General features: G+C 31.6%; 2 protein-coding genes and 1 pseudogene across 2 annotated transcripts; all 3 read right to left on the minus strand.

The window, feature by feature from the left end:
* Window positions 1-10,166: 10,166 nt before the first annotated feature.
* Window positions 10,167-12,921, minus strand: CLPP3 (CLP protease proteolytic subunit 3). Its single transcript, XM_016343443.3, has 5 exons — window positions 12,531-12,921; window positions 12,036-12,150; window positions 11,347-11,522; window positions 10,802-10,897; window positions 10,167-10,709 (listed from the first exon to the last, which is right to left on the minus strand). The coding sequence occupies exons 1-5, from the start codon at window positions 12,828-12,830 to the stop codon at window positions 10,416-10,418; spliced, it is 981 nt and encodes a 326-aa protein (XP_016198929.1). The 5' UTR covers window positions 12,831-12,921; the 3' UTR covers window positions 10,167-10,415.
* A 966-nt stretch (window positions 12,922-13,887) lies between these two features.
* AR401 (S-adenosyl-L-methionine-dependent methyltransferases superfamily protein) lies at window positions 13,888-17,537 on the minus strand. The gene is made up of 7 exons (XM_016343444.3): window positions 17,152-17,537; window positions 16,350-16,475; window positions 15,717-15,917; window positions 15,153-15,249; window positions 14,686-14,789; window positions 14,414-14,465; window positions 13,888-14,254 (listed from the first exon to the last, which is right to left on the minus strand). Exons 1-7 carry the CDS (start codon window positions 17,367-17,369, stop codon window positions 14,030-14,032), a joined length of 1,023 nt encoding a protein of 340 aa, XP_016198930.1. The 5' UTR covers window positions 17,370-17,537; the 3' UTR covers window positions 13,888-14,029.
* A 1,595-nt stretch (window positions 17,538-19,132) lies between these two features.
* Window positions 19,133-20,107, minus strand: LOC107624634 (monodehydroascorbate reductase-like; annotated as a pseudogene).
* Window positions 20,108-20,462: the final 355 nt, after the last annotated feature.

Below are 20,462 nucleotides of genomic sequence, written 5' to 3' on the forward strand. Positions count from 1 at the left end.
ATTACATCAAAGAGTGCATCATTCAACAAAAAGAGTTTATACAGATAAGATAGGTATCCCCAGTAACATAACCAGACCTACACAGTTAGGATGAAATGAAAATGCATATGAACATAGAGATAGGGTTGGAGAATAATCAGTAAACTTTCCAAGAAAGAGATCTCGAACAGGAATTTCAAAGCAAACCATGAAAGAACAAGATAAGTAACTGAGTAACCTCGAGAATTAATTTCTAATGTTCCTAAAACTCACGATTTATGTTACCTACAACTTATATATCGTCTATGATAACCCATTAGTGCTTCCATATACATAATTCACTAGTGTTAAGCGGGCCAAACTTAATACCAGGAATTATGCAATGCAAGACTAATGACATTAATCAATAGACCGTCATGTGCATAAAGCTCTAATTCTTGCTATCCATACAAGACCTACTACATGACAGACGTTCAGAGTATACAATTGAAGCATAGTCGGTCCATTCCTCAGGCTCTACAGGAAGGACCGCTCTGATACCATAACGTAACACCCTAACTATCAAAATGTCACGCTTCCGGCTGCACCGCTCTGATAGCTCGGGTATTACGACAACTCCTAAAATAGTTAATACTAAATATGAGCCTATTTAAAACTTACGTCGTATTTTTTAAAACATACATTCATACTTACAGTACAAATTACAATACTTACAAGAATATACATACATACATACATACATACATACATACATACATATTATTACTTTACAAGCAATTCATATCAAAATCCTATCCCTCTTACAGAACTTGCAAAGTTAAAGGCGAGGGAAACATAAATACTAAAACAATACAAAAATATCGTCTAAACAGAAAAGAAATAAGCTTTTCCAAACTTCGTCGTCCATAACCTGAAAAAGAAAAGACCTGTAGGGGAGTGAGAACATCGTCGTCGCTGGTTTTCACTATGGGGTTACAGAAATGCTATAATAAGATACATAAAATAAAAATATTTTTAAAATACAGTGATATTTGCTCGTCTTACGTGCCTTTTCAAAAGTCAAAGGTTCACTTTCAAAAATCTAAAAGTCCTTTTTAAAGAGAACTTGGTTAACTCCTCCAAATCCAAAACCTTTTTCCTTTCTTGTAAAATTTTAAAAGTTTTCCTAGACAGTATGAATGACCAACATGTTCCAAACATAGATTTATTAAGTCTATGCTGAACCAATTTGATTTTTCATAAAGAATTAGACCTCAAACACATACTAGCCATGGCCTCAGACCCATCACATAATCAAACACGACCTCAGGCCCAACAACTCAATCAACATCAAATCCACCACAATCCAACCAATTTCAGTCACAAACACAAGTAAGGAGATTCAAACACAATTAAAGTAGATATATCAAGTATAGCAATTAGCAGTTAAACATGATTATTCATATAGACAAACCACATATACAATAAACACACCCAATCAATGTCACATAAATACAAATGATGCATGCCTGTCCTACTGGCCATGAGCACACGACTCGGATAAGCGGGATTAACCACCATCCTTATCCGTAGGTTCCATAAACAAGCGAGATTAAACCACCGTCCTTGCCTCCACAGTAAGCGGGATTAAACCACCATCCTTACTGGGCACATAAAACAATATGCAAGCGGGATCACACTACCATCTTTGCTAAACAATTTATCAATACGCAAGCAGGATAAAACCACCATCCTCATTGCAGGCGGGATAAAACTACCATCCCTACACAACGGTTTACGCACTGAACAAGCGGGATTATACCACCATCTTTGCCAGGCCAGAAATTCTCATCATATTCTCAGTAATATCCCTCCAGCTGTGGCTCCCTCACAAGCTCTCTCTCCCCCCTCTGCCCGATCTCTCTATCTCTCTTCGTCGGCATTAGTGGCAACGGTAGGATAGGCTCAACGGCGAGGCGTGGTGGCGCGGTGGCGACGCTCTTCCTCCTTCCTCCTCTCCGACCTCTCTCCTTCCCTCTGCTCCTCCATTTCCTTCTTTCTTTTACTTTTTCTGATGTGCGTTTCCTGAAGGGGAAAGAAAGGGTAGCGGGTAGGGTTTCATTTGGATGAAGAGAAAAATTGTAGTTTAATTAGGGTTAGGGTTTGTGTATGGAATTGGAGATTTTGGAGTTTAATTTGAAACTAATTAAATTCTTAAATTACTTTAAAAATATTATTTGTTATATCAAATTGCTATTTGGTTTTCACTCAAATACTCTAATTGAAAATATAATATAATATAATTATTTTTTTATTAAGAAAACTTAAAGTATTTAATTATAAAGATATTATCATATAAAAATTTTATTATTCTATAACTACTAATCTTATAATTTAAATATAAAAAATAATTCAATAATTAGAACATTAGATAAAATTCTAATTTAAATATCCAAGTATCATTATTTTTGAATTTCTAAAACTTTAAATAGTAAATAAAAAATAATCCAAAATTATATAATTCGGATAAAAACCTTATTTTATTTCAAATCTAATTAATTAAAACTACCTTTAATTATCTTCAATAAAATAATTTATGAATTTAAAACTGTAAATAAATATATAATTTGAAATTAGTTCATAATAACTTTTATAAAGTTCTGGGTCTTACAAAATGTTAAGTCGAAGAGTCCAAATTTCGAAGGCTATGCCTGGTCGTTACTTTTGTCAAGCAAAAGAAGTGGGAACGGTTATTGATGGATTAATGAACATGGAGGTTACATTTCAACTTAATTGGTGGAAGATTCTTATAAATAAGAGAAGACTTGAAGGAATAAGGGTTGGAACTTTACTTTAGAAAATACTCAAGCACACTCATATCCCAGCGATTTACTGAGTTTGCGTTCGAGTTACTTTTTTGTAGTGTTCTTTTCACTGTTTTAACTTTTTCATTTACATCTTCTGCAAATTTTACTTTTCTTGCAAGTTTATCATTCAAGCAATATTTATTTTCTCTGTTCAAACTTTACATTCCAATATTTTTATTTTCCATTTCAAAAGTCCTTTGATCTAATCGAAGGCATTTTAATATTTTATTTAAATTCAATGCAATTCATTTTAAATTTAGTCAATTTATTTTCAAAGTCTTTTATTATTTTTTTAGATTTCTATAAGTTTCTGTTCAATCGAAAGGTCTTTGATGCACTTTAAAAAAACTGGTATTTACAAAGAGGAGTAGGTTTCGCTCCCAGATAATAGATATCGAACCACCTTCGATTTGATAAAAATCGATAAAACAGATATAAAATTGTATTTGACAGAAGAGACATGGATAGAGATATTGTGTTTAGAGACACTGAATTAGTATATTTTATATCCATCTTATAGAAAAGACACAGAGACAATAACAAAAAATACAACTTATTTTTTCATTATTCTTATTGATTTTTTATAATTATATTTTTTATTATTATATTTTTCGTCTCAAATTTTTTGAATAAAAAAATAAGAATAAATTAAATTTTTATTATTTATTCTAGTTTATTATGAAACAGAATATAAAAATATAAAATTTTATATTTTTATTTTTTATATTTTGTTTTCATTATCTTGTCTTATCTTACTTTCAGAAGCACAAAATCTAAAAGAACAAATGCCCATCCACCCTAATCCATTAACTCAAGCCATTTTCACTATTATTAGCTACACTCGGCTAAAACAAGCTGTTCACCGAGTCATCCTCTCTAATAACCACATATATGTTGCTGCAGTCTAACGCGCGCTTTACGTAATTTTAATTTGCAAAATAAAAATGTTTTTGCTATTTCCAAACACACATCACGACAAAATAATGACAAACAATATGCCAATAAAGTAATTAACACATGTGAAAAGTTTTCTATACTAATATCATCATAAGACAAGAAAACTTTTAAGTGTACCATCCATTTTATTGGTATCCTGGTGAACCATGTATGAATTAGAATCACTGGTGAAAATAAATTTTGTCTTGTTCTACTATGTGTAATATCAAAAAAGTACAAGCAAGGATATGAAAAAGATGGCTCATTGTAGTTGTTTCGACTGTCATGAGCTGAGCCATCCAAGTAAGTGTGTGATTGTTTATTGGACCCAAAAGGTTGATTTGATGACCCTTTTAACATGCAGTCTGGTTCATTGTTGGATTCTCTAATCCAATTGAAAAAAAATTTGCATTCTTGGTTTGTTGAAAGGCCGATGTGTGAGAAAATAAAAACGGTCATATTTATTGTTAGAGTTAGTCCCGAAAAAAAAGAGAAAAAAATTAAAATTAAAAACATAAAAAAATGAAGTCCGAATATCACACAAAAAAAAGGTCATATTTATTTTTTTAAATAATAATTTTATAGATACTAATAAATTAATTATAATAAAATTTAATTATTTTATTGGTTTTTGTAATTTTATTAAATTTTTAATAAAATTCATATAGTTTAAAAATTTATGCTTGGATATATATATGATTATTAAATTGTTATTTACTTTTTAGGTTTTGTTTTTATGTTTATTAAACATAATTTTGATATAAATGTATCCAATTTTATTTTTTTAAATAATAATTTTATAGATACTAATAAATTAATTATAATAAAATTTAATTATTTTATTAATTCTTCTAATTTTACTAAATTTTTAATAAAATTTATATAGTTTAAAAATTTATGATTGAATTTTTATGGTAAATAAAAAATTTGTAATTAGATTTTTACTAGTTATTTTTTTAGCAAAAAACAAAATACTAGAAAATTTACTTTTAGAATATTTCTTAATGCATTTTACATCAAATACAAAAATAAAATTTTAAAAATATTTGTATTTTCTAATAAAAATAACTTGAAGAAACTTAATTCTTAATATTTATATCATCTTATATTTATATATAGGGAGGGTATATTGTTATGGTATATTGTAAAACTTAAAAACAAATCTCAAAATAGAAATTGAATTCAACTTTCAAAATTTATCAATTTAATATAATTAAATTTATAGAATAAAATCACAAAATAAAAAAGATAGTAATAGAAAAATGAATTTGAATATTCAATAGGAGTAATATATTCAGATTTATAGATTTTATTTATAATTTTATCTAATATAAAAATTCAGTTATAAATTTTTAAATTATAAAAATTTAATTAAATATTTAATAAAAATATAACAACAAACAGAATAATTAAACCACACACAAAAATTAAAATAAAAAATACTGTAAATTTTTAAAAAATTTAAGAATAATTACTAATTACAAATTATGATTGTTCTACATATTTTGGCCAATAAAAAAAATATAGCCCAAAAACACTGTATTCACCTTCTAACAAAAGTCTATTATGCAGTTTCGGCCCAGATACAGATACATAGTTATACCAAAACTGCTAATCTACATTCCTCTAAAGACCATTGACCCTGCAACACCTAGTCACAACATAGAAGCTTTAAAGGCTCCATTATCTACTAACTACGAAAAACTTAGCTACCCAAAAAACCAGCTGCCAAGTCGCCAACAAAGGAAGCCTGCGCCAGAGGCGGGGGCGGCGGGGAATACTCTTCATGCAATCAGGCAATCGCCCTTCGGTTAACAAAAAAAATCTGTACACCTTGTGATGCTCTCCATTTTAAGCAAGTACACCAAAAAAGTTACATCCACCATCTTAATCATTAACATATTTATATCAATATCTTTAGGGTTCATATTTAAAGTATATCAGTGTACCTGTAAAATACATTGGTACAGGTGAAATTCTTTCCGTAAGACAATTTTCATTAGATAATGATAGAGGGATATTGTGTACAATGCATTGATGATTGAAAGTCTAACCATCGGTTTGATTGATGTAACAACTACTGTGCGAGTTATTATTGATTTAAACCAATTTTGGATTAGTGAGACTTTTATAACATCTATAATGAGTTAAGATCCTTAAGATTATAGAAAAAAAAAAGTATTAATTAAATACTGAAATAATAGAGTGTTAATTCTCCATAATACGACTTAATTTAGCCTTTTATTGGCTAAGCATGGTAAAGGAAACTTGTATAGAAAATCTAACTTTGGTTGGTACTTATTTTTATGGTTACTTAAATTGGTGGAGAATGTATATTAAAAAAAAAAAATAGTGGGTATAAATTTATATAACAATTTACTAGTAAACGATCCACGCATCGCGCGACTGAGTGCTGAATTAATATGATCATCCGGTTTACATATCTTTGTAATAAAATTGATTAACATATACAAAGCGTAAAAAATTAAAAAATTGTTGGTAGTTGTACAATAATCATAAAAATGCACGTAAAATACAATTCTTTAGATGTTTGTGCTAATCGCGCAAGTTATGTACTACTCTTAATTAAAACATTCGATATTAAAATTCGCTATCATAAGTTAGCTACTAAAAAAAGTTTAAAATCGTACATGCATATGGGAAATTATGAAAATATCACATGTGATACTTTGTAACCAATACAGCAATCTATGTTTTTTAATAATATGTTCATAGAGGAGTGCTAGGGAGTCAGCAGATTTTGTGAGTTGTAACTATTAATTAGCCATTAATAGTGTATTTAATGGTGTGAAATTTTATCTAATGGTAGAGAATCACTCATTTTCCTTTTGCTGGCTAGGTGTTGGCCAGATTTTAATAAATCTGTTGGCCCCTTAAACTTTTCCATGTTGATATACACATCCCAAAAAGGAAAGTAAAGAACTGATTGTATTCAATAAGATATATAAACTCACATTCATACATAATCCTACAACTAATAAAACTATTCTACATGTAAAACCAAATTTGCTGCAGAATTCTACAAACAGAAGTACCAAAAAATAAATCAACCTCGAATGTTATTCGCATTCTAATGAAAAACATGTGAACTTCATTCATAGTTTAGCCTTTGTTGAATAAGTCAAGTTCAAAACTAAATAATATTTAAAGCTAAATGCAATTTTTATAAATTAATCAATTTAATTTTGTGTTGCTCTTTGTATATGAACAAAAGATAGAGAAAGAATGGTGAATGGCGATTAACCAAACACCTCAAAAGCAACTAAAAGTCAATTTTCAACACCAATATATTCAATATGCTACGACGATTCGTATTTGGAGAAAGGGCTAATATGTCTCTATAATAATTCTCCAATGCAACGTAGTACTAACGTTTGCTACATCATCCACAAACTGACACATCATATAGGCAACTTTTTGCTAACTGGTTACAGGAGTCTAATTGTCCAATTCTTCTCGAGGATGAGGACCATTTAGAGAGTTTCGGGATAATTAGACTATGACATGTCCTATGGGCAAATGATTAGGGACAGTAAATGATATTCACTCTAAAAAGAAATGTTATTAAAATTTCAATTTCTCCCTCTAAAAATTTCAATCCCTATTCTCATTTTTTAGAAATATTGAATGGATTAAATTTTTTATCCCAAAACTAAAATTTTAGTTGTCTCTCAATCCCAGTCCAAAAAATAAACACGGCTTAACGCATTAAAAATGGGAGTTAGGGAAACGAATCATACCTAAAATTATCGAAGGGTAATTCTAAAATTAATTATCCTAAAAGAGCCATTCAAAAATAGAAATAAAAAAATAAACATTAAGAGAGAAATAGCCATTCAAAAGATGACGTAAACTATTGGTGATAAAAAAGAGGCGGCAATAGTGGCAATGACCATAATGATGATGGTAGTCGGGCATAAGACCATCTCTAGCAGGGAACTTATCCCAATCCCTATTTATATCCCACCTGTCATAAAAAGTAATTTCACATCAACTTTTGCGTCATAAACAGAAAATAGGAACTCAAAGCATCTTTCTCTTCTTCATTAGGAAGAACTAACTTTAGTCCCTATTGTGGTCCCACTTAATTAATTAATTAAAATTAATATAGTTACTATTTTTTTACAATAATATTAAAAAAAATTAATAACTTCATACATAATAATAATACGTAATATATAATTCAAAATTAAACTAATTTGTAAAATTATATAAAGAAAAACATAATGCAAATCTATAGTTGACGACAAATATTGTGAAATTGACATATGTGTTCAATCAAGTCTTTTTTTATGTAAACAAATTTAATTAATTCTAATTTAATATAACATTATAAATAATATTTAATATTAATTTAGCATAATTATTTATATTAATTATGATTTAAATAATTAATATAAATTATTAATTAAATAAAAATATAATTATTAATTATATTTAATTTATTAATATAAATCTTTAATTAAATAAAAATATAATTATTTAATATAATTTAATTATTAATTTAATATATATGTTATATATTTTAATTTATTTTTAATTATTTGCCATGTGTCCAAATTTGATTGGAATGCAAAAGTCCCTCTTGAGAAGGGACTCCCCTTCTTGGTCCACGTGAAGGAATTGCATTCCTTTTCACTCTAATGCTTCAAAGTCCTTCTATGTCAGAGAAGGGACTCCACTTTTAAATCTATTGGAGTTGCTCTAAGACCATCTCCAATAAGAAACTCATCCCAGTTTTTGTTTATGCCTGTCATAAAAAGTAACTCCACATCAGTTTTTGCGTCATAAACAGTAAATAGGAACTCAAAGCATCTCTCTCTTCTCCATTAGGAGGAACTAACTTTAATCCCTGTTGTGGTCCCACTTAATTAATTAATTAATTAAAATACTTAGAATAAATGTAATTAATTTTTTTAATAATATAATTTAAATTTATAAATTTAAAAATAATTCACAGTTAAAAGATATTAATATTAAATAAATTCATATATAACAATAATATACAATATATAATTCAGGATTACACTAATTTGTAAAATTAATTAATACAAAGAAAAACATAATTAAGCTCTATAGTTGACGATAAACATTATGAAATTGCCATATATATTCAATCAAGTCCTCTTTCAATTGTCTATGCTACTGTCTATTTCAAAATTGAATATTTTTTTGGAGAAATATAAAAATTAAATTTATTTTTTAATGTAAGTAAATTTAATTAATTATAATTTAATATGATATTATAAATAATATTTAATATTAATTATGATATAAATAATTAATATAAATTATTAATTAAATAAAAATTTAATTATTTAATCTAATTAATTATTATAATTATTAATAAATTAATTATAATTTAATTACTTAATTAATAATATAAATTATTAATTAAATAAAAATATAATTACTTAATATAATTAATTATTATAATTATTATTGTATTAATTATTATTTAATTATTTAATATATTTATTTAGTTAATTAACATTATATATAATTATTTATTTTCTAACTAACTTGCCAAATGATTGTTTCATAGGAGTCCCTGTTCAGAGGGACTCCTCCTCCTTGAAATTTGTGTGGGAACTCCCTTCCTTCCTACTCCAACGCATAAGCCTTTTTTCCTTCTGACATAACAGTAATTGGGCTTCAATTTTTACTCCCGTTGGAGATGCTCTAAGAGATGGATGAAAAAGAATTTAGGTAGTGGTGCCAAAGGGTTAGAGATCAAAATAATAGTAGTAAAAAATTGGGGACTAAAAATGGAGCATATTATGTTAGAAGAGTTAATTTAAAAATTTTAGATAATTTTTAAATTCAATTAATTTTATTAACAAAAATTCATCTTCTATGAGTACAAAATTATTTTTTTTAATAAATATTTCAGTTTTTTTTTTAATATTTATGAACAAAAATAGTAATTTACTCTACGCTAAAACTATTCTCTCATCATAGGATACCAAACTATTATCTCTTATCATAGGTTATCAGCATACTACCATTTGTAGATTAACTTCCTTTTCTATATTATGTTCAAAGCACATAGAAAGACTACAAAATAAAATTGGAATATAGAGACTTAGAGAGCGATGAAAGATAAATTGATTCATAAGATTTTCAAATGAATTATATTTGAAATAATCTCTAAAAAATAAAGTATAAATCATTTTGATCTCTTAAAAATATAATGACTTAATTTCATCCTTAAAAGAAATTCTTTCCTAAAGTAAAATTTGTCACATATCAAATTCTTAACAATAATATGTCAACAGAAAATTACCAAAAAGTACCAAGATCACATTGGTATCTTTTGAAGAATCGAATTAAATGCATTAATTTTTCCAAAAGCAAATCAACTCCTACATGATCAGAGACCAATTTTAACATTAACCCATTAAAACACTGTATTCAATATGGCATCTAATACCTGAAGCATAAAATAATTATCTGATAACTGATATACAGTTCTGGAACTTACAATGGAATGTCACAGCTATAACAAAGTGAAAAATCTCTTTTATCTAAAACTGGTGCTGATTAATAAATCAAGATAAAATTAGGATTTAAAAAAAGGTCTCATTAGGAATAAATAATATAAGCAATGCAAAAATTTCTTCTCTCTAAAACTCATACAGCAGCAGGTGCTTCGTTTTCCTGTTGAGTGCCTTTGTCATCATCACCTCCCTGAACTTTTTTGTATGCTTCCTCTAAAAACTTATGCTCTGATGGCAAATTCTTCTTCGCTTTTCGGCTTCCTTCAATCTTCCATAGCTCCCACACCCGAGTTCTTGGTGGTGGTGACGAGTCTGCAATCGGTGCAACTAGCCCGGGCTTTCCGTCATCTATAACTTCGTCAACTAAACCATATTCCTTAGCTTCCCAAGGATTCATAAAATTATCACGATCAGTGTCTAAGTCTATCTGCAAATGAAACAAATAAAATAAATGACGGGGAGAAACATATTTAATATATATAATTAGAAAAGATGATTGAGGTGCATCTGGAAACTAACCTGATCTACAGACTTCCCAGTAATCTTTGATAGTATCTTGTTTATCTTAATCTTGTGATATGCCATTTCTCTTATCCGAATGCTCATTTCAGTAGCCTGCAATCATGCTTATTATTAGCAAATATACACCATAAAAGAACCATTATTATGCATATGTGTAATCGCAGATAACTGGTCCATTACGCATGCCAATTTTCAAAAGATAACTCATCCTACATGGTGTAATCGCAGAGTAATTACACCAACATAACAATTCACAATAAATGGTAAAAATAATTCCATGTACAAATGTACTGTGTTTCCAACAGCTTTGTTTCTGCAGAATCATTGTAAGTTACATTTCTAAACTATTATTTACACCACTCTAATGTATCAAGACAAAAACACAAAAGGCATGTGAATCCATGCCAACTCATGATTTCGACAATTCAAGAACAAGAAAACTGACTTTCACCTATTTTTTTCTTTCATAGGAAAAATGATCCAACGTCCATGAAATCAAACTGAATTCAATAATTGATGTTGGGGGGAAGGAAAGGTCTTACTTTTCCACCAGCAGTTCCAAGTGGCTGATGGATCATAACTCTTGAATTTGGCATACAATAGCGCTTCCCTTTAGTACCAGACGCAAGGATAAATGCACCCATTGATGCCGCAAGCCCTACACAAACTGTTGACACATCTGCTTTGCATAACTTCATGGCATCATAAATACCCATTCCTATGAACACAGATAAAATAAGTTAAGAGCAACCACAAAAAGCCTACACGTATTACAGATTCATTAATCTGAACAATGCTCCAGATTTTACTAATACTCGGTTGACGTTCCCGTCCTATAACCGTAGATTCAACACGTTCAATATCTTATTCAGACAACCTTGAACCTTTCCTATGTAGCTTCAAATTTTCATAAGTATCTATCTTAGCTTGCCAATCACAAAGATCAACAACTTCTTTTATTGGTAAACAGATTAAGATATAACACAGATCAACAACTTACTTACTTCTTAATTGTACTTTCTGTAAGATATATAAGAGCATTGTGCTCAATACCATTAGCTTAGTGTCTTTTAAGATTTACCCCAACTAATCAATATCATACATACGACGTACTTATCCCTAAAAATTCCTCCTAGACTAATAAAGTTATGATATGCTAGCAAACGACTACAAAATTGAGCTGAAGAACAAAGCAAAAACATTGGGTAAGTGGAGCTTTGTTGAGACATACCAGCAGTGACAGAACCACCAGGTGAATTTATAAACAACTTTATGTCTTTTTTTGGGTCATCAGCATCCAAAAAGAGGAGCTGACTAATGATGAAATCAGCAGTCATATCATCCACCTGCTCATAACAAAACAGAAAACCATTTCACAAAACATAGCAACAAGTAATGGCATACTTCTTCAGTTTAGTTTCATTCCTTATTTTTACATCCCATGGTTCAGAAAAACAAACCCACATTAAAAAGCTCAAATATTTCTAATTTTCAAGAGTACCAAACAACATGCCCTCAGAAATTGAACACCATCACATCAATTTAAACCCCTCCTCCTGTCTCTTTTGTTTTGCTATGTTCGCCAAACAACGCAAATATGAAAAAGATGGCAAATTTCTCAACCAATTAATAAAACAAAACAAAATAAAAAATCAGAAAGACAAAGGGTACCCTTAAAATATCAAACATTCAGAGCGAGAGCAACGAAACCCCAAATTGATCGTACCTGAGAACCCAAAAAGATAATCCTTTGGCGGAGAAGCATATTGGTAGTGTCAAGTTCTTCGAGTCTGGGAAGCCGTGGAGAAGTCGTAGAAGCAGAGAAGTCATCATCGGAGACAAGCCAGTTGGAAGACAAGGTTCGTCTTGAGGCGTTAACAATGGAGAAGGATTTTCCCGTTCCTTTTTTGGAGGGAATGGGAATTTGGGAGTGTAAGAGGGTTTTGGTTCTTCCATGGCTGAAGGTGAAGTTAAGTGGGGTGCACGTTGAGGCCGCACCATAAGTTGCTGCTGCACATGCTTCCATCGTCTTCCTCTCTTCGCTCTTTTTTGGATGGTGCTAATGAGTTGAAGAGTCCCTTGGATATGTTCAACACTTCAACTTTAACTTGGGTTTTAGATTTGGACTCAAATTATTTCTTTTTTTATATATATATAAAAAAACAATAAAATGATATTTTTTTTTTATTGGGTGACCCGAAAAAAAATACTAAATTTGATAAACTATTTTATTTGGAAAAAAATTCTTTTATTTTTTATTTTATCTTGATTTAGGTTGCATTTGGATAGAATTTTTTTTCAGTATTTTTATCTGGTTTATCTTTTTTTTTTAAATTTATTTTTTAAATTAAAAACTTTTTTCCCTAAAAGTTTGTTTGATTTTATGAAAGGCAAAGAACGTACTTTTTTTTAATAGAAGGATTTTAAATTGCATTCAAAAACTTTAAAATTTATTGAAAGCATTTTTTAAAGTACTTTTTAAATGAAAAAGGAAAACGAACACTTCAGTTTCTTTTTTTTTTTTATCAAAATAGATATTTTATAGGATAATGATTCGTTAAACTCAAATGATTGTGGCGTTTTCACACACTCCAAAGTAAACTAAGGAAGTTTTACTCTTGAATGATAAATTTAGAAGTGAGATTCATTTTTATTTCATTGATCCAAGAATAACACCTTTATTTTTTTCATTGAAATCCTGTTTTAACCTCTTAATTAATAATTAGAGACACTGGAGTTTACACTTTACCTTTTTTGAAATACAATAGTTCTATGAATATTGGAGATTTCATCCAAATCCATCCGTCAATATTTGTAACCTTAAGTTTTTACACATTAACAAGAAAAAAATAGGTTTTAACAAGTAAAGCAAGAACCAGATTGGAAGAAACAGAAGGAAATTTTGAAGAATGAGTTATGTTCAATTTCATTTGGCGACATAAAAATGAAGTTAGAAATAAAAGATCCGGATGTAGTTCCATTTTAAAGGCAGTCAAGAAAGGAGAAATTCTGATTGAGATCCTCACTCCATTCAGTTTATAAACTCCGAATGATAGAAAACTAGTTATCCAAAAAGAAGGATGGAACTCAGAAAACTTCACCTCCACAAAATCATAAATATTAACATGAGAAGTCAGAAACATCCATTCTAGCTACACGCAAGCAACTTCAAACCAATAAAACAAATTCCAAAATCATGATGGTAATTGATACATATCGCGCACTTCATTTCCGAAGGAATGCCACAGTCGCCACGCGCGAGCCTACAGATCCACCAAACATGAATGTCGGATATGTGCGGACATGACTTAAGTATTGAAATATAGGATCTCTGCATGATTCGTCGTCCTTGACTCCCTCTACTTCCTGAGCAGCAGAGATTTTTCGTCTGTTGAAACTTTCCACTTCTTGTATCAGCTCATCCTTTGTGCTGTTGCACGATGTAATCACCTTACACAGACAAATGAGGAAGTCAACGAATACATACATCATGAAACGGAAAATAAATAGCACATGATTTTCTTTTTACTGGGATGAATAAAAGGAGTTTCGCTCTGTAATAGAGCAACAGTTGGGTAGAAACTTTAAAACAAAATTTGAAGTGCTTACAAGTACTCCACCAGGTGCAACTAACTTCGCAACAGAATCCCAATACATCATTCTGTAAAGGTAGAGTTGATCAGTTCCACAAAGCGGCAATTAAAAGGAGAACAAATCAATAAAAAATCCACCACTCCCAAGACCTCCTAAACCAGTTATTATTTTACTTTTATCAAAATTGGAAATGTGAAACATACAGATAGCAGAATTTTAACATCATCCCAATTCTCTAAAGAACAATTATGGGAATGCATATTAGGTTAGATGGTGCTTTCTCTTACCTCTTGACAGGACCATCAGGATGCAATCCAATAGCATCTAGCGTCCCCTTATCCATGACAAGTTGAAACTCTTGTTCCAACTTTGTCGCCAGGACATCATCGACCTTAAAATAATTAAAGGCCACATATTATCTAATGGACATGTAATAAATGCACAGATAGTAATGTCTTCTAGCGCACAATATAATTGGAAATGCCAAGAAACAATGTATAAACCAGACAATTTTATTTTCCTTTTATAGCTAGGAGTTTCACAGAAATGAAAACTCCCATCATGATGTTGTTTGATTTCTGGCTTTCTGCTTGTGTTGCATGGAATCATTATGGGGTCAGGGTCTCAGGGATGCTGTAATTCACCTCTTGCAAGGATAAAAATTGTGCAAAATTGTGTTAAACATGCTAAACAAACAAACTAATCCATTGTACAAGCACAATTCTGATTTGTGCATACACAGCCTTGAACATACCAAAAATTTGATGTCAGAAAATCCATCACGATTAGCAACGCTTTGAGCAAGGCTGATAGCCCCTTCACTATAATCCGTACCAGTCAAATCAGAGAACCTGGAAAGGTAGCAAGAGTAAGATTAATAACACATGCAATGCAACATAAATAAACCCAGATATCTCTCAGAAACCAATAGGCAGAACTTCCAAGTACTTATAAGTGTACCTTCCCTCCAAAAAAAGCATATAATAGTATATACATTTCCATGCCACCTTTATGTAGCAACTTTCTTTGTTTACTTGAATATATCTTTGTTTTTCATGATTTTCACATATTCACACCTTGCTTTTGATGCTATGGAATTCTCATTTAATTAGCAATTAAATATATTTGTGTATGAACAAATTTATATGGCACAAGATTCACATGCCTTCCGATTTCCAACAATACACATTTTGTTATAATAAATAGTAATTCAGAAATTTGCTAACTTTTACAAAGTCTTTCTTTTCTCTTTTTCTATATAAAAGAATTATACAGCATATATTACCAAAAGTGCAGAACATCGCAAGAAATACCATACCCTTGTTTAGCTAATTCTTGGAGAAGCAAACCATTGCCTGTCCCAATGTCAAGTACACTCCAACTAGACAAAACTTTATTTCCTAATTCACTAGCTTCAGCTTTGACATCATCAACATGATTTGGTATGCGGCCTTGAGAGATGTCAACGCACAAGTCTTTTGTCCAAGATGCAACTACTTCCATCACATCAGCCCCAAACCTGCACATGCAATATAAAGGCAGAAAACATAAATGAAAGTTAAACAAGTCATAATGTTCATCATTATAGATAGCGCAACAATGTATCACTACCAAAAACTGCCTATAACAACAAATGTTCATCACTGCCTAGAAGTTCATAAACTAAAGAAAAATTGGCAGGACACAATTTGCTACTAGTTGGTTAAAATAGGTATAGAGGGGAACGAACATCCAGAAATTGAATAAACACTTTCTCTTTGATTATCTACTGCTATGTCTCTATTATACTTTGAATACATGTTTTATTTGAGAAAATATTTTAAAAAAGTAAAAAGTGACCCATCTATATTAAAATCAGTTCAATATTTACCACAACAGTTGAACTTTAATCTCTGCATCAAATTCATATATTCTTCAGTGAAGGCGCATTAAGATATCGAAATTTACTTACCAAACTTCACCAGCATGGCCATGTTCACGAAAATTTGTAAGCTCGCCTGCATAGGCAGCATCCCAATAGCTCTGAAAACCCAGCATGGAAGAAACTGCATCAGCATCAGGCTCATCCTTGTCAGAACTGCACCAAAAAAATTAAAAAATAAAAAACCCTCAATCAACAATTTGCAAATCTAGAACTTTTCAATTCATTCAACTCATTTACAAAGCTCTCAACAAAACAGAAGCACCAGCGCTTCTGAACTGTAAATCCTAACAGAAAACCCCAAATTCCAAAACTCCAGATAGCTACATTGGAATCCATGCGTGTGGGTGTCTCCGTCTTTAGATTCAACATTCTGTGGTTCAGAAATAGCTTAACTTCTTAGCAGTTAAGCTTCCTAAGACAGATTAAACAACTATCTAACAAAATTAATCGGTTGCAAAAAATGCCTAAACTGCAAAACGCAAATGCCACCAACCAAACGAACCAGATCTTAACATTCCTACTTCACCTCATTTCCAGATTCTTTCTCCTACTACTAAAATCCAAAAACCTAAGCGAATTTCACATAGTTCTAAATAACAAAACTTCACACTTTCACCCTTTCTATATACATATCCAAACACCCACGAACCTGCGATCTCGTCTTATAAACTAAATCAAGGCACTGAAGAAAACAACGAATAAATGAAAGACATTCAGCTTCACAGAGCGATTTCCAGAAACCCAAAAATTTCAATTTCATTCGATACGTTGTCGTTTCGATTCACTTCAACCTTAAAATATTCAGAGAGAGAGAGAGAGAGAGAGGAACCTGTAGTCGGAGGGAGGGGGGAGGTTGGCGTTGTTGAGAGCTTCGGCGGCGTCGGCGTGGCGCTGGTCGTCGTCGAGTGTGCTGCCGTACTCGCTCTTTATAGACCAGGAGTCGGCGGCGACGGAGCGGTCGTCGTCGGAGACCAGATCAGCGGCCACCGCTCGAGCTTGTTGCTGTGAGGCGTCGGAGTCCTCTGGCTGCAAGCGGATTCCGGCCATTGAAGAGAGAGAAAGAGAGAAGGAATGAGTGAGTTACTGAAAGAAGTCGCCGGGTGCTGCTTACTGCCTCAGTTTCTGATTTGCAATTTCTCTCTCTCTCAAAATCTGATAATTCATAAGTATCATTTTATTTTAGATATTTTATTTTCAAAAAAGGAAAACAAAACTAAGTTGAAATTTTAAAAACGTCATTTAAAAGGAAAGAAAAAAAGATCTGTTATCTTAATCTATCTATATCTATATAAATATTACACGTTTTAAAGTATGTGTTGCCATTGATGATAAAATGACTGGATCATAAGACCGTTATACATCGGTTACAAGTTATAATTCGATCATAAAATGTTAAAAATTAGTCAATTATAATTGATATTTAAATAAATATTAAAATATTAGATATATAATTATTCTCCACTTAAAATATCATTATTTAGAGGAGTAAATACTCATAGTTGTCTCTGAGATTCACGCAAATACTCATAGTAATCCCTAAGATCCTGATTTCCTCATTGTAGTCCTCCAGATAGAGCTCCGAGCACTCAAACTGGTCCCTGGCCATATTTCAGGTGATGACTCGTCACCGGAGCGCTGACGTGGCCTCTGATTGCCACGCTGGAGGGCTCCCAACGGCTAGCTGAGCTGGCTAATTTGCAATTTGTACCCATATTAATCCCTCGTACTATATGTAACCCTAAATCCCCAAATTTTCAGATACTTCATCCCTTCATCTTGTTCATCTCTTCTTCTTCTTCTTCTTTCATACACTTCTTCATATTCTCACACAGTTCCACCTGCGGCAGCTACTCATGTTGATAATGGGTGGTGGTGATAGCACTGCAGGTGGAAGCTCTGTTCATTCTCCATCTAGCTGGAACCGGACTAGAACGCAAACGAAGAACAGAAGATTGGTCCCGCCAGAATGGTGCGGCTGTGGCTGCAGGCCAGTCCTCAGATGGTCTGGCACAGATTTGAATCCGAACAAACCGTTTTATGGCTGCCCCAACTATAATATGGGTTAGAATAATTACTTGTGTTGTTATGATTCTCCTCCCCTAACTGTTCTTGTGTTGTTCCTCTCTGAACTTTGATCCTTTTTTGGTTACAGACAAGTGGAAAGAGATGGTGTGGACTTTTTGTGTGACAGATTATGTGAGTGAGGAACAAGTTGAGAAGTCAGAATTGTGTGGGGATGAAGTGAAGATGAACTTTGATTGGAGGCTTTGAAGGTTGGAGGAGAATGTCCAAATGCAAAAATTGATTATCCAGATGTTAGTGTTAGCTGTGTTTGTATTGATAGTGTTGTTGATGATCCTGTATTGTAAATGATAAATTAGTTGGTGGTTTAGGATTCCCTGTTAGCATCAGATGTAAAAAAATGCTTCTTGATGGAATGAAGAATGTTGTTAACTATGAAACTGTTGTAAAGATAAGCTCCATTGTTTATAAAAAAAACTGCTTCTTGATGGAATGAAAAATGCTATTAACTATAAAACTATTGTTAAGATAAATTCTATTATTTATGAAAAAAATAAAAAAGACTGCTGCTTGAATGGTAAACCACAAAGCATAGTATATTAACATAAATTCCATTGTTTATCAAAAAAGAACAAAAGATGAAGGTAAAAGGCAACCTAGAAACCATTATGCTGCACTCTGTAGTTTCATCAAAAGCAAGGCCAAGGCATATAAAAAATGCCTTTGGATCACAATTCACGATCTAGTCATTGTACGATGAAAAAGATTAATAACACAAAACAAAACTCCTAAGTAACTGTATCTAAAATCTTCAGTTCTTCTTCAACCTTGATTCCACCCTTCTCTTCTTCAACCTGTCCCTTGAATAAGGTTGTTTGTGGCCTTCCTCCAACACCAACAACAATGATATCAGCTTCTAGGACCCTGCCATCCTTTAGTTTGACTTCTTTCACCTGAATGGTGGGTTGAAATCATGACAAGCTTGATTTGAAATTTAAAAGGAAATCCAACAGCAACTGTTCCTTTAGTTTATCAGCATCATCAACTTCCCTCAAGTAAAAGATGTTTTTGGCATCAGCTCCTTGAACACCAAAATCACTCAACCTTATAACCTGCAAACAAATACAAATTATTAGCAAGACCAGAAAAATGAAGAAATGAGTACAATGCAAGACATATCCTCTAATATCCTCAAGGATCCTTACAGTTGAGCTGGTTACAATCAACAAAATCTGGTAACTGAATGTTTCTCCTCCTGCACTTGTCAGAGATTTTGCGGCAAGGTCTGCTTTCACTATTTCTATGCTAAGAATCAACTCTATACCTGCAATCAAACATTTAAATTTGCATTTGGAAAATCATTGTTAAGGACCATTTTGTTAATTTACTCTTGTTTTCACTTAGCATGAGAGCCTAGCTGTCCTTAAAACTATCCAATAATTGTGCTGAACCAAACGTAATAATCACCTTTCTCATTGTACCACTCAGGAAGCAATCTTTCTCCTCCACTTCTAACACAAACATAGAAATCAGGAATTATAACATAGAGGGAGAGAGAATATCACAATTCACACTCAGGAAAAAGGTAAGCCTTGCTTAGTGCAGGACGTTCATAAGGTGCTACCTACAGAAAATACAAAAAGAAAATACAAGGGAACATGTATTAAGACAAAATGTATAGAAAGCTTACTATTGCATTAAAAAAAAATTAATCACCACAAGAAAACATATTTTTCAATCCTGCATACAACTCCCTGTTTCATCCCTGTTTCATTTGGGTTAAATAGAGCAACCCCACAAACCCCAACCAGCCTTCAAACCCTAGATACTACAATGACACCAAAACTCCAGAACCTCAACTACACTAACAACTTGCATATCATCAACCAATATTGTATTGAAAATGCAAAGTAAAAAAAAAAGGAAGGTTACCTTGAGTCCGATCACAAAGTCAGAACCTCGTGCTTATGGTGAAGGAGGGGAAGAACGATAACAACTTCTGGTCGGATTACTTCTTCTCTCAAATTTTTCTAAACCCAGTGAATACAACCCTATATGGCTACACCATTGATGGGGAGATGAAGAAGAAGTCAGAGGGTAGAAGAAGAAGAGACGAGT

The sequence above is a fragment of the Arachis ipaensis genome, chromosome B4, assembly GCF_059453495.1.
Source record: "Arachis ipaensis isolate K30076 ecotype BB chromosome B4, ASM5945349v1, whole genome shotgun sequence".
Lineage (NCBI taxonomy): Eukaryota > Viridiplantae > Streptophyta > Magnoliopsida > Fabales > Fabaceae > Arachis > Arachis ipaensis.